General features: G+C 33.5%; 2 protein-coding genes across 2 annotated transcripts; one reads left to right on the top strand and one right to left on the bottom strand.

The window, feature by feature from the left end:
* The first annotated feature begins 3,530 nt into the window (after positions 1-3,530).
* Positions 3,531-5,987, top strand: LOC115989811 (nodulation-signaling pathway 1 protein). The gene is given in 4 exon segments (XM_031113689.1): positions 3,531-3,787; positions 3,789-4,955; positions 4,957-5,130; positions 5,924-5,987. Coding segments are annotated over 4 exon segments (1,626 nt in total). The 5' UTR covers positions 3,531-3,566.
* An 836-nt stretch (positions 5,988-6,823) lies between these two features.
* On the bottom strand, positions 6,824-14,626 carry LOC115992427 (E3 ubiquitin-protein ligase SPL2). Its single transcript, XM_031116622.1, has 6 exons — positions 14,131-14,626; positions 11,237-11,338; positions 10,116-10,286; positions 9,815-9,936; positions 9,302-9,421; positions 6,824-7,464 (listed from the first exon to the last, which is right to left on the bottom strand). Exons 1-6 carry the CDS (start codon positions 14,509-14,511, stop codon positions 7,173-7,175), a joined length of 1,188 nt encoding a protein of 395 aa, XP_030972482.1. The 5' UTR covers positions 14,512-14,626; the 3' UTR covers positions 6,824-7,172.
* Between the last annotated feature and the right edge of the window lie 6,956 nt (positions 14,627-21,582).

Genomic DNA, 21,582 nt, shown 5'->3' with positions numbered 1-21,582 from the left:
ACCCGGTGAGTTCGAATTCAGGTGGTTTGGGGAGTAGAGGGACTAGAATAAAGGAGAAATTGGAGAGGGAGCTTAGTCCGGTGGCCATAGAAGTGGAAGATATCTCTTATTAGCATGCCAGGCTTGCTGGTGTTAGAGGAAGTGATGGGGAGACACATTTTAATGTAAAAGTTGTGTCTAAAGAGTTTGAAGGGAAAAGTTTGGTTAGAAGGCATAGGCTTGTTTATGGTTTGTTGCAAGATGAGTTACAGAGTGGACTACACGCATTGTCCATTGTGGCAAAGACACCTTCTGAAGTTAATGGAAGTTGAAGTGTGTTGATGACTTATAAGCTAAATACAAAAAATGAAAAGCATCAACTGGATCTCCCCATCAAAAGACAGATCAAGCCCCTGTTTGGCTACTGAGAAAATGAAGGAAAAATATATATCGAAAAATGTATCTTTTTCCTTCAGCTCCATCCATATCCATAGGAAATGAAGATCTCACAAATCAAACTGAGCCAAATCCTAAAACCCAGCTCGGTTGAGATAAGCTATCCATTTTCCCAGATCCCAAAAATGGAAATTCTTTAATCCCATTGATAAAAATGGAAACTTTGACATTCAAATCCTTTCCATTTCCTACATTTTCTCATCATCCAAACGAGACCCATGTAGAAACCTATAAAGTAGATCTATAATTTAAACTTTACAACCATTTTTAACAGATCAAATCTGAGACTGAAAAAATTAATAGATCAAATCGGAGCAGCTGTTACTGTGTTTGGATCTTAAGAAGCTTTTGTTTTTTGCATATTCTGTGTTAGAGTAACGGAGGAGGGAGAGGTGGGTTACGGCACAGTAACAGTGGGAATCACAAGTGAGTAAAGTGTTAAAATTTAAACCACGGGTAGGCACATTAAATTAGAGGTAAACCACAGGTGGGTAAAGTGTAATTATCCCTAATATATAAAGAAAAAGTAAATTCCTACTAACACCTTAATCACAAACAACACCATTAAGTATGAAACAAACACTGTGATCCAATACTCAACTCCATAACCATATTTATCCACAATTATTAAATTTTTTGGTATGTAATCTTCTTTTTCCTAGAACTCTTCATTGGCTGTATCAAATCAATTTGCTTTATACCAAATTTTTGCACAGTGTGCAATGCATTTTGAATTTTATTGATACTAATATCACTTAATAGTTATTAGTTTCCTCCAATATTTCAATAATTTTTCTTGTAATGTAAGCTTTAGTGTTCTATTTTATACATAAAATAGAAAGATAACAAAAGTAGTTAGTGATTTGATCATATTATATGTGTTTGAAAATTTAAAAATTGCATGATATGTTAATTAATATAGCTAGGCATATTTCTTGCCTAGTCAACAATGTTAATATCATTTTGATAAAATGAAGTTGCAAATATCCTTCAATTATATTTTTTACATTCTTGATTGTGTGTTATGAATTTCTTTTTTTCTTTTGTTAGACTTCGTTTCAATTGTTGCAAAAGAAACTAAATTTGAGTAAGAATACCATATTTCAAATCAATTTTTTCTCATATAAATCTTAGAAAAATGACATCAAAATTTCATTATATTTAAATAGTTAATGTATCGCTTAAAATAATAAATATAAAAAATAAATGTATCCATCATATTATTACTTTTTTTAATTACATAGAATAAATACTAAGATGTTTTTTTTTCCATATATATATATATATATATATTATTTATTTACATTACATGTCATTGAAATGAGTTAGGAAATCTAAAGAATTGAAATTAATTTGATTGAATTCACAAATATTTATTCTTGTAAGGGTCATGCTTTTATGTAATTAAAATATCCTTCAACAAAACACACTTTATATTATTAGTATTATTATTCCAATTAAAAATAATTTCTTATATAAAATATATAAAAATAAGCACATAAAATTCCTTTCATATAAATAATTAGTACATAACTATAGACAATCAATATATGTATTTATTCCATTGGCTAAATCAATAAACTATAACTTGGATAAAATATAAATTTTGTTGTGTGGGAGCCTAAATAAAGAGAATCTCAAAGTATGTGTCACATATATAAGAAACCTAATATTCTCTCATATTAGGTCTCTGCTTTTATATATATATATATATATAGCCAACAAGTAAACATTCAAAGAGTTCTTTGGAGTACCAAAGTTCCAATTGTTATGAACATGTTCGTTCATGGAAAGATTATAGAATTGGAGAGAGACGAATGGGATATTTACTAAGGTAAATACTAAAGAGTATATTTTACAAAGGTTCTAAAAGTCTAGACTATTGTAATTGTTCATTCTTTAGTAAATTTTTCTATGGGGTTGGATACCTTAAAATGGTTTTTCATTTGAAGAGTTTTCAAAAGTTTTTCACTTCATCACTATGTGCTTTATATTGCTTTTTTTTTTTTAATAGTATTTTTGATTTTGGTGAGACTTACTGTGATTGTGCAATCTATCAAATTGTTAACTTTGTACTTATCTGAAAATCAATCCAGTAATTCTTTACTCCACTGCTTAAATTTTTGGGGTCTAAATCAGAAATTTCACTGACCTCCACAAGTTGATAAATCTTAAATACAACCCAACGTACGGTACCTCTCTTCAACCCAAGTTACCCAACCACTCAAAAAATAAATTTGAGACATCCAGTTGGATTAGATTGGTTTGTAAATGGCTAAATGCACAGCCCTAGAAATTTGTTGCCTTCCAATGAATCTTGGATTAAACATCACCTCCCCAGAATAAAAGGGTATTAGGTAAGCTTACTGCTGGTTCAATCCCAAAGCATTTTTTAACTAAATTTAGTAAAGATAGAGAGATAATAGAACCTTTTTTTGGGGGTAATAAAAAATAGGATATCACAGTACATATTATCCACATGAAAACTGATGAAAAACAATGAATGTTAAAACTTGCGACAGACAGATTACATGTTACTTACCCCCAAACAAGAATCCAAAACCCAGATAAATTAACAACAATCAAGAAAATAAAACTCAATGATTGATCAGTTTTCGAAGAGTTGATGATCAATTTTAAACTATATAAATAAATAAATAAAGAGCATTTGATCCTGAGAGAAAACCCATGTATATTTTAAGCAGGGACTCATAGTCTTTCCAAGTGCCCAAAGTGGTACCAACTTCTTGTTTTTAAAAATAAAATAATGAAACAGGAAAGAACGTCCTATCTTCCATCTTTATTTGCAAATTTTTAACCACCATGACACACAAAAGAATAATCTAACTACTCAAAATACAGAAGAGACATTACTTATTGCTTTCCCTTAGAGCTTAAAAGAACCCGAACAGTTTGGAGAATGCTCTACGTCGCTTTCTAAGTGCATCACTACCTCATTCATTTTTTTATACTCTAAAATCTGAAGCCTCTATCAATCCCCTTCTATTTGGTCAATGATCAAACTGTACTACACCATAAAATAAAATAAAAAACCTCAAAAAAACAAAACAAAAGCATCTATTCTTTCTCTCTTCCTTCTCTTAAAAACATTCTCTTTTTTATCAAACACTATGACAATAGGAGAACCAGAACCAAACCACCCCACCTCAGATCAAATCATGGATTGGCTCAATACAGGTACAATCTTTCCAGCTTTCATGGATGATTATTACAATTCAGGATGGTGGGATGAAAGCCAAAACATAGGCCAAGATCTAATTGACACTAATTCTACTCTCACCTATCTCACTAACAACACTGCCAAAATCACCACTTCCACACAAAGTGATGATCCAACCATCACCATCTGATTCATCCAAGAAAAGAAAAACTGCCTCTGACCCACTTCCCAAACCATCTTCAAATCATCATCGGAAGAATCACAGCCGTGGGATCTCCCTGCAGGCAGAGGGTGGAGATGCAGCAGCTGCAGTAGATCAAAAAGTTGTGACAGTCAAGAAATCAGTTGGAAATAAGAGAAGTTCTAATAAGTCTACAGGAAATAACTGTCATAACGGTAACAACAACAACAACAAGAAGGAAGGCAGATGGGCTGAACAGCTCCTTAATCCTTGCGCCGAAGCCATCATGAAGAACGACATGTCACGAGTTCAACACCTTCTCTACGTCCTTAAGGAGCTCCGTGATGCAAAGGGTGATGCCAATCGCCGCCTCGCTTGGCACAGCCTTGAAGCGCTGACAAAACACATATTCTCCTTTTCATCTTCTGCCGCTTCCTCCTCTAGTAGTACATCATCAATAGACCCAAAAGTTCTTACTTTTGCTTCCACAGATTCACGTATCTTCCAACAATCGTTGCTCAAATTCAATGAGGTTAGTCCTTGGTTCGCCTTTCCTAACAACATAGCAAACGCTTCTATCCTCCAAATCCTAGCTCAAGAGCCTAACCGCTCGGGCAATCTTCACATTCTTGATATTGGGGTCTCACATGGTGTTCAATGGCCAACACTGCTTGAGGCCTTGAGTCGCAGGCCAGGAGGGCCACCTCCATTAGTCCGTATCACAATCATAGCACAAACTACTGAAAATGATCAAAACAAAGAGATGCCATTTTCAATAGGACCTCCAGGTGACAACATCTCCACTAGGCTTCTCAATTTTGCCAAGCTCATGAATGTTAACTTGCAGATCAACCGGCTCGATGACTATCCATTCCAATGTCTAAATTCGCAAGTCATAAACACCGTCTCTGATGAGACCTTAATAATTTGCGCGCAGTTTAGGCTTCATGGATTAGATCACAATGCCCAAGATGAAAGAACCGAGTTATTGAGAGTGCTAAGGAGTATGGAGCCGAAAGGTGTGATCCTAAGTGAAAACAACATGGAATGCAGCTGCAACAATTGTGGGGATTTTGCGAAGGGGTTCCCACGACGAGTGGAGTATTTGTGGAGGTTTTTGGACTCAACGAGCTCAGCTTTCAAGGGGCAAGAATGTGACGAGGAAATTGATGGAAAGCGAGGCGGCTAAGGCATTGTCCAACAAGGGAGTGATGAATGAAGGGAAAGAGAAGTGGTGTGAGAGAATGAGAGGAGTTGGGTTTGTTGGAGAGGCTTTCGGAGAGGATGCTATTGAGGGAGGTAGAGCTTTGTTGAGGAACACATCGGAACCATCGTCACCAACGCCAGAACTCATCCTTTATTCTTTTTTTTTTTTCACACTCCAGAGAAGAAGATGATGATGATGATGATGATGATGATGATGATGATGATGATGATGAAGATGAAGATGAAGATGATTGAAGCTGAAGATAAGGATTTTGGGATTTTTGGTTTTTCTTTTTATGGATTTTGGGTTGATTTTGAGTTGGGTTTGGGATGGGTTTTCCGGATTTGAGTTGATTTTAAGTTTGGTTTGGTTTGGTTTTGTTGATTCTATGTTCGGAATATCAAAGGGTGAAATGGGTTTTGTTGATTGTGGGGGTAGACCGGTGAAGAAGTAGAGGAAGACGAAGAGGAAGAAGACGAAGAAAAAAGACACAGATGAGAGATAAGGGCGTGAGAGACTGATGGGTATTTCGGTAATTTTTGGATTTGCAACGGTAATATACAAAACGCGCTATGCGCATTTTCATTTATGGACCCCTGAGGGTCCATAATCCTTCCGCGTTTGTTCTCCGTTTTTTCTCAATGCTCAAAACGCAACTTTTATAAAAAAAAGTTGCGTTTTGAGTTTACCAAACGCAGAAATTGGTTGAGCGTTTTTCAAAACGCGCATTTTGGGCTCAAAAAGCCGAAACAAACGGGCACTAAAACAGTTACAGCTTTCTATTTTGCTCTTTTCTAATATTCCATGTAAACTTTTTAAGAGTATTAAGCTACATATATATATATATATATATATATGCATGTAAAAAGGCTGATTAGGCAGTCTTTTCTTCTTGCAATATGCTTTATTTGTTTCGCAGCTACTTGGCTGAAAAAATGATCCTTGGAATATTCTTGTTCAAATCTTTTGAGGACACGGAATAGATGAATTCTGAAAGAACTCCTTGACTTTTGTCATTTTAGAACTTAAATTGCTGTCACTCCTGTATACTTGTCGTGTACAAGGGTTTTGTCCATCTTTTTTCTTCAATAAAAATTGTACTTCCTATCAAGAAGGATGTACTCAGAACAAGCATAATAAGGTTCAGTACAATATGAAGGCATGCATCTACTTTATGTCTTTAATTTAAGGGTTGTGCTTTCACCTTTCCTATGCCCAAATCCCAACTTGCAATAAAATGCTGAATTTCTAAGTGCATTATGGTGAGCATGACACATAAATGAAAGTGCCAGCAAATAAAATAAAATCTCTAGTAATAAGAAATAAATCTCAAGTTGTAACACCAACCATCCCACCGAAACAAATGAATGAGAATAACACATTTGCCATAGAACTTTTTGACATATATTTAAGTGTTTCTTTTTCATTTTCCTGTATACATTGTGTTCTCCAGCCATTGTAAGTTGTAACACCAACCATCCCACCAAAGCCAATGAGTGAGAATAACACATTTGCCCTAGAACTTTTTACATATATTTAAGTATTTCTTTTTTCATTTTCCTGTATACAAAGTAGACAACTAGCACATTACAGGGGCCCAATGGTACCTCCTCAGGTCATGCAGCTTGATTACTATCGCTAGAACCAGTTGGACCGCTAGAAAAGCCATTCAGAATGCCCATTATAGAGCACAGAGTTTGAAAGATGAGGCTTGGACCACTTAAAAGGCCAGTGAAATACCCCTAGACTGACCTTTACAGCCAGATTTCATCAAATTCGCTTCTTCCATCAAACCAATGACCCAATCACACACAAATTATATTAAACAACCCTTTAACAGCATTCTTTATAATTCTAGTCAGTTTTCAAGTCAGAGAAAGGGGGAAAGAAATTAATTTACAACTACCAACCTGTTATAGAATTTGAATTTTTTGTAAGTCAAGTCTCGATAATCAATTAAAGCAATATGCAGCACTTTGCTAGGTATATTCACATTAGATACTCCTATAAACCTAACTTTCACCCCAAAAAAAAGGTTTACTGTACCTCTTTAGAACTCTTAACCTCATAAACAAAAGACCAATCATTACATGTCACTTTGACAAATACAGTGACTCTCAACAAACTCCTCATCAGTGTGCTAATTCAAGAAACAGTAACTCTTTTCCTCAGGTATCATATATCCGCAATGAGTTCCGTATTTCCTGCCTACAAACAGGGCACTTAGGTGTGGCTTCACGTTCAACTGAGATAGCACACAGTTGGCAACACACTAGGTGCCCACACGGAATGAATGCAGATCGCCTTCTCCTCATCAGACAGATCACGCACAACTCTCCATCTGGAACATCTCCTGTCTCCTCCTCTGATGCAATCTGAGTGCCAGCATCGGGACTAGCAGCCTGGCTTTGTTGCTGGAGCTGTCTATTTTGCCTCCACTCTTTCCATCTATTCCAATTCCTGAAGACAATTATAAATCATGTATTGAAAAACAATTAGTTTTGATAATGATCATATCAATGCTTTCTTTCTATAATTAACCTTGTTTCTCATACAGGAATGAAACAACCAACTGAATAAGGCATTAGTCTGATTACAGATCTGAATCCTCTCCATTTCTCTTTGAAATGGAGTGTGTCCATTTTATGGACAGGATCTTTCTGAAATAAATCAAGGGTGTAGGCCTTGCCACCTCAATTAAAAGCCAACATCTCAACCCAACAACTTAACTAGAGCAACCTTAACTGTGTTAAGTAAACTAACGTTATATATATATATATAAATATATATTATAAGCCTGTGTTAACTCAGCCAGAAGATGGTACTTATCAGAAAATAAACCTCAGCCAGATAGAGGGGAATAGACAAGGGTGTCTAACTAAAATAAAATCAGCAAGATCTCAGATCTCCATCTCTTTGGGCTACTATCTGATGCCCAGTTCATATGGGGTGGAAGCAATGAAGGCAGAGGCATCGTAGTCAGCGGAGGCTGGTGGCGGCGGTGGTAGACTGTTGATGATGGTAGGGCGACAGCTGTTGTTTGAAGCTTAGCATATGAGCTTCTTTCCCTGAAAAAAGTTTTCATTTTAAGTTTCCGGGAAAATCTGGGTTTGATTGCATATGAGATTGGTCTCTTTTTTTTTTTTTCCCTTTTCTTTTGGTTCCTCTACCCTTCTGAGTTCTGAAACTTCTAATTTCCGAAAGCACAAGAAACAGATAACTACTCTCTTAGTCCTAATAAATCACCATGGGAAGCAAAACAGTGATTGGGTAAAAAAAAAATTCCTAATTCTTAGGGGCTTCACATTTGCTCTCAAAACCCATTAGACTTACCATTCATTATAAGAAAAGAAAGAATCTTTCGATCATTATTGATATTTGATAGCAGTAGCACTAATTCAATAATTGAAGGCCCTTTACCGATCCATTGTTGTTTATGGTGACAACCTTCAACATGCATTGCCCAAAGCAGTTGCAGAACAAGATTTTCCTCTCAAGTGGAGCTTCAGTCACATGAATGACTCCAACCCTCATATGGATTCTGATTAACTTTCACTTCAAGAATCACCCTCTAAGCTTGGGATAAAAAATGCCATAAATGGGCATCTGTCTTTTGTATAAATTTATGGAGAACAAGCAGGTAGTAGTCATCACCTCCAACCCTTACGGACTGGGCATCAGATAGGAGCCAAATGAGACGGAGATCTCTGGTTGTTTTTATTTGAGTTAGATACCTTTGTGACCTTGTCTTTCCCCTCTCAGAGCAGAGTTCATTTAACACACGTATTTTTTGTTTTTGTTTTTTTAAACAGTTAAAGTTGCTAGAATTAAGTTGTTGGGTTAAACTTTTGGCTTTTATATGAGGTGGCATGGCCTACACCCTTGATTTATTTCAGAAAGATCTTGTCCATAAAATGGACACTCTCCATTTCAAAGAGAAATGGAGAGGGATCAAGATCCCTGATTTACAGTTCTTCTTAAGAGGGATAAGACATTTGGATTACATTAGAAAAAGAAAAATGTATTGATTCTGTTTCATGCTAGTTTGAATGTTGTTAAATCTATATAAAATAGAATGATGATATTTATATTTTAGGGGTTTTATCAAGAAGATAGATAAGAATGAACTTTAGCCAGGAAAGAAGATATCTAAAGCCTGACCTTTGTATTTTGGTATCTAGATTGTATTGCCCCCATAGTACATTCCTAGTGTACTCGGGTTTGCTTCATTTTTTAATAAAATTTTTGTTACTTATCATAAAAAAATAAAAACTATAGCATGCTAAAATTATCATACCTCATAACTGCGTAGCCAAGTATACCAATTGATAGGGAACCAAAAGCAACACCACCCCACAAAAGTATTTTACTCCTGAAGGCAAGATTTACAATCATCTGATCCTTGGTCAAGTCAGATCTGCAAAAGACCATTGTGACACCAATTATTCCACTTAAAGCAGCGCCTCAAAGAACAGGTATAAAAATGCCTATAAATCACTTGAACAGTTGATACAAAAACAAAATTCAAAACAGAAAGTGCAAAATGATATGGAAACACATATAATAATGGTATCCAAAGTGGTTTCCTGTTCTAAAACCAAGGTGCTAGCCAATTGATTAGTTGACATTTTCACAGACTACACATCATCCTCATTTACCACCTTCAAATTAACAGGTAACAGGATTCAACTCATTTAATTTTATTAGAACTCCAAGATGCAGCACTATAAAAAATCACATTATTGCCACCTGGATTTCCTTGCCCAACCAAAAAACCTAAAAGAGCTCATTCAAGAATGAATTCACTTACAAAAAGTAAGGAAGATCCTTGCATGACTTGATCTCAGGAACTCCATTTTTAAAACTGCACATGCCAACAGCAGTAATATCCTTTCCTAATGGAAGGATTTTCTCTTCGTCAAGCAGACCAACCTTCGAAAAAGGAACAGGTAATGGTGTCAAACATTTGCAATAAAAATGACAATGTCAAAAAGCCCAAAATAGATGGAAGTGCAAAATGAAAGACCAAAATTGATTTTTTTGATACAACATAAAATCAATTTTATTGTGCACAAGTGAAGAAATATTAGAATTTGATTTTCCAAACTCACAGGATATTCATGGCCAAAAAGTGCCTGAAGGAATGTATATGGAGAAGCAGTAATAGGCTGCAGTTGATGAAAAACTGTTGTGAGAGGGAGGGGATGGTTTGAGCCATCCATATTCACAACAACAAAATCAGAATGTGGCCACCGACCACCATCAACAAGAACAAAAGGAACCTGCAAAAGGAAACAAATAAAAGAGGCAAGGCTTCACTATCACAAATGCAAAAGAATATCAGATGAAAGGCCCTAAGTTTTATTCAACCAACCATAAGAAAGCAAATTCCTCTCCAGATACGTGCACATTAGAGAAAAGCCATGTGAGGTTATGCCAAGCCCAAATATTTGGAAATTACAGGAAACTACCATGTAAAAACACACCAACATCCAAAAATAAACAAAATAATATAACAACTTCATCTGAGGCTAGTTTGCTTTTCCAAACCACTAGATTAGCCAGCCAAGCCTTCTTGAGGGTCTTAGGCTAGCTCTGATTCCCTGAATAAGCTTGTAGATCATGTTCTAGTGCTTGGCCAATCCAATTAGATAACCTAGCTGACAACAAATCATCTCTAATATCGATCCAACACCTAAAGATCATCTTGCAACAGTATAATAGTATATTCAAATGGGTTACATCTCATCAGTATTATAAACAACCAATCAGTTTTTGGAAATAGCATTCCCATTAAAAAAAACACACACACACACATTTAATATAAATAAATACCTTGAAGCCTTAAAACATACATTTGTAACAAAGTATTGTACAACCAGTAAATTAACAGTCAATTGCGATTACAACAAACAGTTCAACACTACTATCACTTTATGACTTTATGTACGTCAAAGTTTCAATAGTAAAATGATACATTTTCATGAACTAACAAACATGAGATATGAATTTAGATCTTAAGCTTTTTCTCTTTAAAAATTTTTATGATTGGATGCCAGCTTTAGGCTCTTCTTCTCTGTATTCATTATTAGACTTGATTGATCTTGGTACTCTCGGAGGTGATTTTCCTGTTCCCATGTATATTCCCCGTGTACTTGGGCTATTATTTCATCAATAAATTTTGTTACATATAAAAAATAAAAATAAATAAAATGATGAGCTATGAATTTACCGCTCTTATTGAGGTTGATTCTTGTTCTCTCCGAGATCTAGCAAATATTGCGCGTAAATCAGACGGCCATCCAAAAAAGCCCTTCCATTCATTGTATATACACTTCATCACATACAGTAAAATCACATAATCAATACAACAGTACTTCACAACCCAGCTAATATTAGTGTACCAAAACTAAATACAACAGAGACAAACATTAAAAAAACGCAAAGCTTTTAATCTTTTAAACAGCCAACAGACATTTCTTATCATGGAGAACACAAAAACACATTGCTTTCAAAATTTAAGTAGAAAAGCTAATCACCTTAGGCAATCTACATTTATTCAAAAAAATTGAAAAGTAAAAGCAACAGAAGATAATATAGCTTTCATGATGTTGATACCCTTATTTCTTTTCTTTTCACATTAATTTGCAGTGAAACAGATCTAGCAACACTCCTTTTTATCTAATATAGTTTCAAACTACCATACAATATCTCTCCCAATATGTTTCTTTTCCTCTGCTTTTATCCACATTCTCAGTAACCAAGCAGAATATTAATAATTTTAAAAATAATAACAATAATTCCACAAAACGCTGAAGTAGAAAAACACAGCTCTCTGAGCTCCCTAACACAAACTCATTTGAATCAAATTGTTTCCTTTCATATTGCCACACTTTCTCAGCAATCAAACATGCATCACGATAAATTTTAGAAACAGAAGCACTAATTAAAAATACAATTTTTTAATTTTTATAAAAAAATTATATAAGGGGAAAAAAAAAAAAAAGGAATTTCCTTTTCATCTAACACAGTTTCAAATCGCAATTCAATCTCTCTCCCAAAATTTTTGTTTTCCTCTGCATTCCTCCATTTTCTCACCAACCAAACAGATCATTAATAAATTCAAGATTTTAATAAAGAATTTTAAAGAAATCAAAAAAGAAACATAATTCCAATGGGCATTGCTCTTAACCTCCAACAACTTCAGTGAAGATTATCCTAATCCAAAGTAGGTTGTTTGAAGTTCCAACAAGTCAATGTGCTGACGAAGTGTGTTGTTGGCTGCCTTCTCTAGGTGGGGATGTTTCGCTTTCACTTTGCCACTCAGGATGCAATTAGGAGTAAGAAGAAGCCTGTTTTTAGTTTATGGAGTATAGTTTGGTTACCCAGATTTTACTTATGAAAAAAAAAAGTTTGGTTACCCGATTTGGTTTTAAAACATGCCATTATCATTAATTGGCTATAAAAGACAGATTGGCGACTAGTAATTTTTTTTTTCACTAAAAATCTCAGCTTATTTCACCAGAAGCTTATGTACAGCTTTATAAAGCCTCACTTTTTAGTGGGTAGCGCTGTTCTTTTACTCAGTTTCATTTTTAAAGCAAAATAAACCAAGAAAAAGAGGATAGAATGATGAAGTGGGGTTGTAAATTATAGTGGGAATCTTCTGTATGAATTCAGCAGGAACAGAATAGAAACCTACAAGAAGAGTTTGGAAGCAACTGCTTGTCAAAATGTCTACATGTGACAGAGACATTGCAGCTGGGATTAGATGGTGTCTTGGCTTGCTATTCATCTAAAAGGTTCTAAGTGAAAGCAGAGATTCTCAATTCCACAATGTTTGATGATAGAGGTGGAGTTGCTGGAGCAAGTTCAAAAGTATAGAACTCTATTCAATTCCGTAGTGTGTAATGTTTATGTTTCTGTTATCTGTTTAAGAACTTGCACTAGTGTGCTTTGTTACATTAAATTCTAACATAGTTTTAGATTACCATTCTATGTATCCTTTTGGGAACAACTTATTTAACTTTTTGCTGAAACTATACTAAAGTATACTTGATTACTTGTACTTTGAAAAAGTGAAGTTTTAAAAAATTGTACATAAAAGCTAAATAAGCAAAAAGTTGGCTTATAAGCTGGTGCCAAACAAAGACTACATCTCTTCCAATATGTTTATTTTCCTTTGCTCTCTCATTAACCAAACAGAACATATTTTTTTTAATAGAAGAACCCGTTTGCCTCTGACCAGTAAAGCCCATGGGCAATTGACGGCACCCACCAGAACCAGTTGTCTAGTAATCCAAGACCCCTAAAAAGTTAAGTAATTTATGTTCATGCCCAAGAGCATAACTAAAAAGAACATCTATTCAACATATAATAACGGAGGATTCTCAATTAATATAGCTAAGCTCCTATTGTGCCACATCAGCCACCTGTTTCCCACTATTCCCCTTCATTATTTTAGCTCTTCCTTTCCACATTATTCCCCACTAACATTACTCTTCCTCCAATCCTTCCTCTTCCTTTTTTGACTATTCTTCTCCCTATCTTCTTGACTAAGTTAGTCTACTTCTAAAATGGCTTATCCTAAATTCCTAATATATTATCTTCAGAATATTAAGTTATCTTAAGCAAACTTCATAGAAAAATTTATACATTTTCTTTTTATATTAGGGCTTGGGGCTTTTACACATTGTAATTCCATTCTTGAATTTCATGCTTCTATGAGCTTTTCCGTTTGATTCATTATATAATTTGAGTTTCTTTGTATTCATCATCATGAACATGAAGTAAATTCCTCATATAAATAAAGTTAATTACTTATCAAAAAAAAGTAAAACAAACTAAACACTCTGAGCTCCCAAACACGAATATTGACTTTCTCAGCAAGCAAACACAAATTTCAGAAACAGAAACACTAATTAATTATTGATAACAATAATATTTTTTTTTTTTTTAAAAGCAATTCTCCTTTTTACCCAACATAATTCTAAGCACAATTCGATATCTCTCCCCGTTAAAAAGTTCATTTTCCTTTGCTTTTTTCTACTTTCTCACTAACCAAACAGACTATTAATCAAACAGAAGCTTCTAGAAGATAAATAAAAAATAGAAAGTAAAACGCACCGTTTGGGTTCGTTGAACGACGACAGCTTTGTCACCGGACTCTTGAGATAAGAGGACATTAGGCTTGAAGGTTTTCCAACTAGAATCAACGGCCGATTTGGCCTCGACGGTGCCACGTAGGACAACGAGTTTCTGATGATGATCGGACGGCTGGGAGGAGGAGTCGTCTTGGTCGTCGTGGACGGCGAGGATGGAGCGGAGGTCGGACACGTGGACGACGGAAGGAGCTTTGAGGATTTTGTTGAGGGAGGAGGAGGTGGCGGAGAATTTGAGGAGAGAGCGCACGGCGGTGTAGGCTAAGGCTATGCCCAAGACGGCGCCGTCGAAGGAAAGGGCGAGTTGGGAGAGGAGAGAGGCTAGGGCTTGTTCGGGTGAAGACATTTGGCGGTTCGTTAAGGGTAGTCACATTCGGTTATGTGTATGTGTGAGAGAGAGAGAGAGAGAGAGAGAGAGAGAGAGGTTTTGGAGAGTGAAGAGAAAGTGTGGAAGGGGGAAAAATTACAGCGATTTGGGGAGAATGGGGGAGGACGTGTTTGGCCAATTAGAACGAGTAATGTGGTTTTTTTTGTTTTTTTTTTTTTTTTTTTTAATCTAGTTTCAACCCATGGTGTCCGCTTCTGATAATAGCTCTTTATTATCAAATCAAAATATTAATCGGTCTTTAGTGTAAGCGGAGATTGAATTACGGATTTTTTATTCAACTATCAAAAATTTTATCAGTTAACCTAACTAGAACCTACAAAGAATGTGAGTTTTATTATACCTAGAGAGTGTGAATGACAAAAACAAAGTGGAATACTCTCTCTTTTTATTGTAATTCTTTATTATTATTTTTTTATTTTATTACTTAAATTTTAATCTCTCTTCTCTATTTTTCATTATTGTTATCAATATCACATCCTCAAAATCATGTTAATTGTGATGAACTCATGAGACTACTTAACATATCTAAACAATTTATCTATTCAAATTTAGAGATTCTCTTAAATATCTATTTAGATATATTCTTAGTTACTTGAGTAATTTCTTTCCTCAAACAAAAGTCAAGTAGATATGAGATGTCACATTTTTAAACTAAAAAATAAAAAATAAAAAAAAGTTATGATGGTTAAAATTGCCTCAACAAATCCCAATTTAAGTCGTCTTGATACCTGATTACACAAATCCCAAGATTATCACATCATCGTAAACAAAACTAAGAATTCAAAATTCTCAAAGCTCAATTGATCAGCTACTATCGAGCTAGTACCATGGTATAAGCTACCTCGATAGATCAACTAGTGTCGAGCTATCAATCAAGACAATAGATGCATCACTAAAATGAGAAAAACTTTGTGTAGTTTGATCGTATCTTCTACTAGTCTTTCTTGAATAGCTTCTAGAAACTATATACTAAGACTCAAATACATAAAAAAGTGTGTTCTGACTCGAATTTGCCAACATACCAAAATATGACCCTAACAAAACACATTATGACATTAACTAATGAAGTATTGCCAGTACTTTCCTTTTTTAAGGACAATTAAATTCAATGCATCTATGTGCTTGAATTTAATTGGAGAACCTAATGTACACTACATAAAAAACTATATCTAAGATTTATTCTTGTTTTAAATAATGCGTATCAGTTTCTTGTTTTCTTAAAGAAAAATAGTTAGGGTGATAAGTATTTATGCTTGAGCCATAAGTTGATCTGAACTTCATCAATTATACATACATACATAAATGTATATATTTATTTATTTTTCCTAAATTCTTAATCAACTTCATGCAATTCATTTAAAAGTAATGACGTTAAAACAAATGAATAACTACCCTAAAGATTATATTTGTCTATTTATAGCATTTATGTTTAAAAAGACTTTCACTTAAATTTAGCTATATTGAAGTGAACTAAAATGCTACATTAATGTGGCTCAACAAAAACGTAGTAACAATAAATGTTATGCTTAATATTTTAAATATTTGAGATTTATATATTTTTTTTAATAAATTTGGATTTATATTAGGTGCTTTCAACCCAAACATGTTCTTTCACATTATGTAAGTGCACAAAAATAGATCAAAGTGGACCAAAATGAATTGAAGTGACCTGAATGGACTAAATATGACCAAATGGAACAAAGTGGACCAAATGGATAGAATATGACCGAATAGAAACAAGGTGGACTGAATTAGACCGAAGTAGACATACTGGACTAAAGTGGACCAAATAGGACAGACTGGACCGAAGTGGACCGGATAGAAGCAATGTGGACTGAATAGAACTGAAGTGTCAAAATGGACTGAATAGAACCAAAGTGGACAAAATGGACCGAATAGGACCAAAGTTGATCGAATGACCTGATTATGACTGAAGTTGATCAAAGTGAACAGAATGGACCAAATAGGACCAATTGGATCAGATAGAACCAATGTAGACTGAATGGACCAAATTGGATTAACTAAGACCGAATGGACCGAATTGGACCAAATAGAGCTTTAGTGGACTTAATGGATTAACTAGGACTGTGTATGACCAAATTGGACTGAAGACGACAGAATGGACCGAATAGAATCAATGTGAACCGAATAAGACTTTTGAATATTTATCATTTTTATTGCATTTTTAGGGCTCATATTTCTAATGTTTATTTTAGTATTTTCTTTGTATTTTTTAAACTCAAAATTAAAGAGTTTAGTCCAAATATAATAAAATTTCATAATTTTCACCCAAAAATGAAGAAATAATGAATTTTCGAGCTAAACTTGATAAAAAAAAATAAAAAAATAAAAAAATAAAAAAACCTACAAAAAGAATCAATTTAAGGCCTAATTAGTCTAAAATGGTCTAAAGGAGGATTGAAATTGACCGAGTGGACCGAATTGGATCAAGTGGAACAAATAGGACCGAAGTAGACCTAACTGGACTAAATATTAGGGAGAACAAATTATCTTCAAAAAATTTAAGAAAAAAAATTATACATTATATTACAATATAAAATAATTATTTATTCTCACGCATCGTGTGGGTCTGCGACTAGTTGTTTTAATTGAACGTCCTTATAAACTTGGTCATCTACTCATCTGTGGGTTCTAGTTAGCTCACTTGATAAAATCTCTTGTTGTCAAATAAAAGATCTAAGGTTCAAACTTCTGCCTATACCAAAAAATCAATTGGTTTCTTGGCCTGATTAATGATAATGAAGAGCAATCATTGTGGAGTAAACTTCACAGGTTAAATTCAATCGTATCTATCAAAAATAAATTAAATAGGTCAACTCTATGATTTTTTAGCATGCCATTAACATAAACTAAAATTACCTTTTTTTAATCTTTTTATTTATTTATTTGGCTTAGACAATACACTTAACTAAAAGTCTTGTAATTCAATTGGTAGGCACATTATGGTGTTTCTAAGACATCCAGAATTCAAAAACACACACTAAAATGAGGCATAACTGGACCATTAAGTTGCAAACTAGCTAAGGAAACTATTATTCATGCCAATTGATTTCTTATTAATTCAAAAAAAAAAAAAAAAAATGCACCAAGTTCCAAGTACATAAAAATATCTCACCTCTTAATTTTTTTTGCTGCCAAATGTCTTCTTCTTCTTCTTCTTCTTCTTTTTCCTTTTTTTTTTTTTTTTTTCCTGATCTCCTTCAAACTAGGTATAATGTCTTTTCCTACAACAAAAAAGTTGAAAATTTAAAATCATATTACCTTCATGGGGTCATTCAAAGAGCAAAATTTAGCTCCAAATATGTTTGTAGCTATTTTTTTCAACTTATTACATGACGATTTATAAAACTATATATGTGTATTATTTAAACAAGTCACATAATCTATATATATATATATATATATATATATAAAAGCTTAAGCGTAGTATTTATTGCTTCTACTCTCCTACTGAGCCACATTAGCGACCACATCATCTACCTATTTCCAACCATAATGTCCCTTTTACATTTTCAACTCTCCACATTTTTCAATCTTAATGTCACTCTTCATCTATCCCTTTCTCTTCTTTTTATTTTTATTTTTACTTCAAATTCTCTTCTTCTTCTTCTTCTTTTTCTTTATTTTGACTCTTCTTATCCCCATTCTATTACTATAAATATGTCATTCTCTCTCCCATTCTATACATATTTTCCCATGTGAAAAAGGTTATTACTCTCTCTTTCATGTTTTATTTTGTGTGAATTTTTTGTTTTTTGTATCTTTACTTTAGATTGATAAATTTATGTGTTCTTTAGAATTCTACTTTGGGTTGATGCAGTTTGGTTTTATTTTTTTAAGTTATTATTTTTTTTCTTTTTCTTTTTTATGATTGTTAAATGTTATCATATTACATATAAAGATAATTTACAAGAATATAATGTTATTCTATTATATGGCATGACTTGGATAATTTGATGTTTGACTGATCATGACTATATTTTTTATTCTGATGCTTCTTCTTCTCATTTTTTTTTCTATTTCTCTCCCGAAAAATGTGATTACTTTCTCTCTCTCTCTCTCTCTTTCTCTCTCTCTCTCTCTCTCTCTCTCTCTCTCTCTATATATATATATATATATATATTATTTATTCTTTTTTGCAACTTTACTCTAGGTTGATGAATCATTGTATTTTTTTTTTATAATACTATTTTGGGTTAATTTGACTTGGTAGTGGTTTTTTTTTTTTTTTTTTTTTTTTACAAGTCTTCTCTCTCTCTTATAGCTTTTGTTTGATTTTTTTTTTTTTTTTGGACATAATGCTTAGGTATTTTGGAAATGAGATTTTATATTCATATCAAAATACAATCTTGGCTATGTATTTGAATGTGTCTATCAACTATTAAAATCGCCCAAGATGAATATGTATAGACTATATTTTAATTTGAATTTTTCATTGATTTATTACTTAGATATAACATGAAAATTAAATTATATGAATATGTAAACTTAAAACTGCCTAAGATAAATTTGTGCTCCTTGTTCAGCCAACCCTGACAATTGGTTGGTTTCTGTTACTAGTTCAAATTGCTCTTCTATGCGCTTGTTTGGTTTAAAGCCAATATAAATATAAATATAAATATATATATATATATTTTTTTTTAATATTGTTAAAATTTTAAAAGTAGAAGGTAAATAATGAAAAGAATAATAATGTAACCAATGATGTGGAGGATGAGGAGGCTCAACAAGAGCATAGTAACAACAATAAATGCAATATAAAGATCCGATTAAAGGCAATTAAATCGTAATAAATAAAGTCTATGTAGTCTTCTTTTTTTTGGTTAGATAATGTTCTCTTTACTTTGTTATACAAATTATTTTCTTTCATTTTGATAGGTGAAGTGTTCAATTTTAGATATAAAGTATACTTTTTTCTACATATTATTTTAAATATTAAATTTATAATATGGTATAGTCTCTTAGGAATGTCTGAGAAATATGCAGTTCCAATTTCATGTATCTATATTAGTAAACAATACCCAATCAATAGTTCGAAACTACCCTTACAATAAGAAAAATTATAAATATGATAATCCCTTTTAGGAGACTGAAAATTTTGAATAATATATTTGAAACTTAAATAATTTAGTTGTATAGGAAAAAAAAATTAGGAAAATATAATGCAAGATAACATAATTTAGCAAAATATGGACCACCTAAAAAATGAATAATATCAATCAAAGAAATCCAAACCATAAAATGATGATATATTTTTGTGATAGATAAATGAAAAGTAATTTTAAAATTTTTTTAATTTTTTGGGAGATAAATTATTTTACAAAATTTAGAGAACAAATTATATATTATACTGTAACTAGAAAATAATTATTTATTCCCACGTATCGCATGGACCTGTGACTAGTTCATTAAAAAAGTCATATAATTAAAACTACACACTTCGAAGTATCTTTTTAATCACCATATTATGGGTTGGAGCAAAATAACTGCAAGCATATTTGAATTTGAAACTTTGAAACCAAACCTTTTCTGTCATTCAAATATATGTTGCAATACGTACATGAATTGGAAGTTTATGGAATATAAATCCTAACTTCATGCATTAAACTTAAAGCAACCAAAAACCAATTGGTATTTTGGTCGGATGATAAAAAACTATTATTATGAATGAATGCCATAGGTTGAAATCTCCCAAAAAAAAAAATTAGAGCAACCTCCTGTTATAGATGCTACAAGACAACCACTAAACCATTTGGTTCATATAGTACTTATGCCTCTCCTCAACGAGATGCTATCTCTTGTTACAGATGTATCATATATGTGGATTAAGATACAAATATATCATATATAGCAATCTAGGGTATTGCACTTGATCCAATTGCTCTCATTCATCTCACAAAATATTTTTACTTCAATTTTTAACTTTTCGTTATTGACTTCTAATTTTTATTCAATGAGATTGAAAGTTACTTTTTTTCAAATCTCAATTTCAGTTATATGTAACAGCCATTCACAATAGGAGGCTCCCATGATCTATGGGACCCATTTGTTGGAAGAGAGCTAGCTGCATGCATCTAAAACAAGTGATAATTACTCCTCAATGAGGAGAGTGCCTATGCAAATTGCAATGCAACACCTTGAGGGCGTGATACTCTAAAACCTTGGGCCAAAAAAAATAAAAGAAAAAAAGTTTACTACATGACTATTGTCCCTGTGTACCACCACTAACTTCTATTTCAGTCCTTAGCAAGGCCCGACTGTATCAATCATCATTTAAAAACACATTACTAAATCAAGGCAGGATGGGTAGCCCTGCCTCCATAACACTTTTTGAGTAATGCTACAAAATATGTTTTACAACTTTTTTCACAATTGTCGACATGGTATATTGTGATCTATGCAACATCATTCAAGATGTGGCTTGAAGCAGAATATGATGGTCCAAAGAATGGAACTTTCACAGAACCACCTGTGAAAACCCCAAGTTTGGATTTGTTTGCTTATGACCGTTGTTGCTAAAACATTGTGGTCCCATACAAACAAAGCCAAGACCGATAGTCTGTTGAACTAGGCCCGTGTGCCACAATATTCAACCTGTTCGACGCATCCAGCTATTGGTGCCGACCAGCGAGTACAACAAGTTGCACTTAAAGTAAAACTAAAAAGGTAAATCCTAATAAACTACCCTAAAGTTTGGACTAATACCAATCATGTCCAAAATTTTTCAAAAATGACCATGTTGGTCCCTGAATACAATTGGACCCTAAACGGCGTTTAGGCCCGTTACTCATTCTCAGCTTCTCCTCTCAAACCCTCGTCTTCTCTCTTTCTCAAAACGCTTTCTATTCTCTCTCTCAGACGCTCTATCTTCTCTCCCTCTCATACGCTCTCTCTTCTCTCTTACCAACAACGGCAAAACTATCATCTTGCTCTCTCTCTTCGAATCAGTGCCATGAAAACAGTTGTCTAGGAATTTTCAAGCTTTTCCTCACCATCGCTGCTGGTGGT

Source organism: Quercus lobata, chromosome 5 (assembly GCF_001633185.2).
Source record: "Quercus lobata isolate SW786 chromosome 5, ValleyOak3.0 Primary Assembly, whole genome shotgun sequence".
Taxonomy (NCBI): Eukaryota; Viridiplantae; Streptophyta; class Magnoliopsida; order Fagales; family Fagaceae; genus Quercus; species Quercus lobata.
Note: the sequence above shows the minus strand (reverse complement) of the source record. Positions and strands in the feature narration are given on the sequence as shown.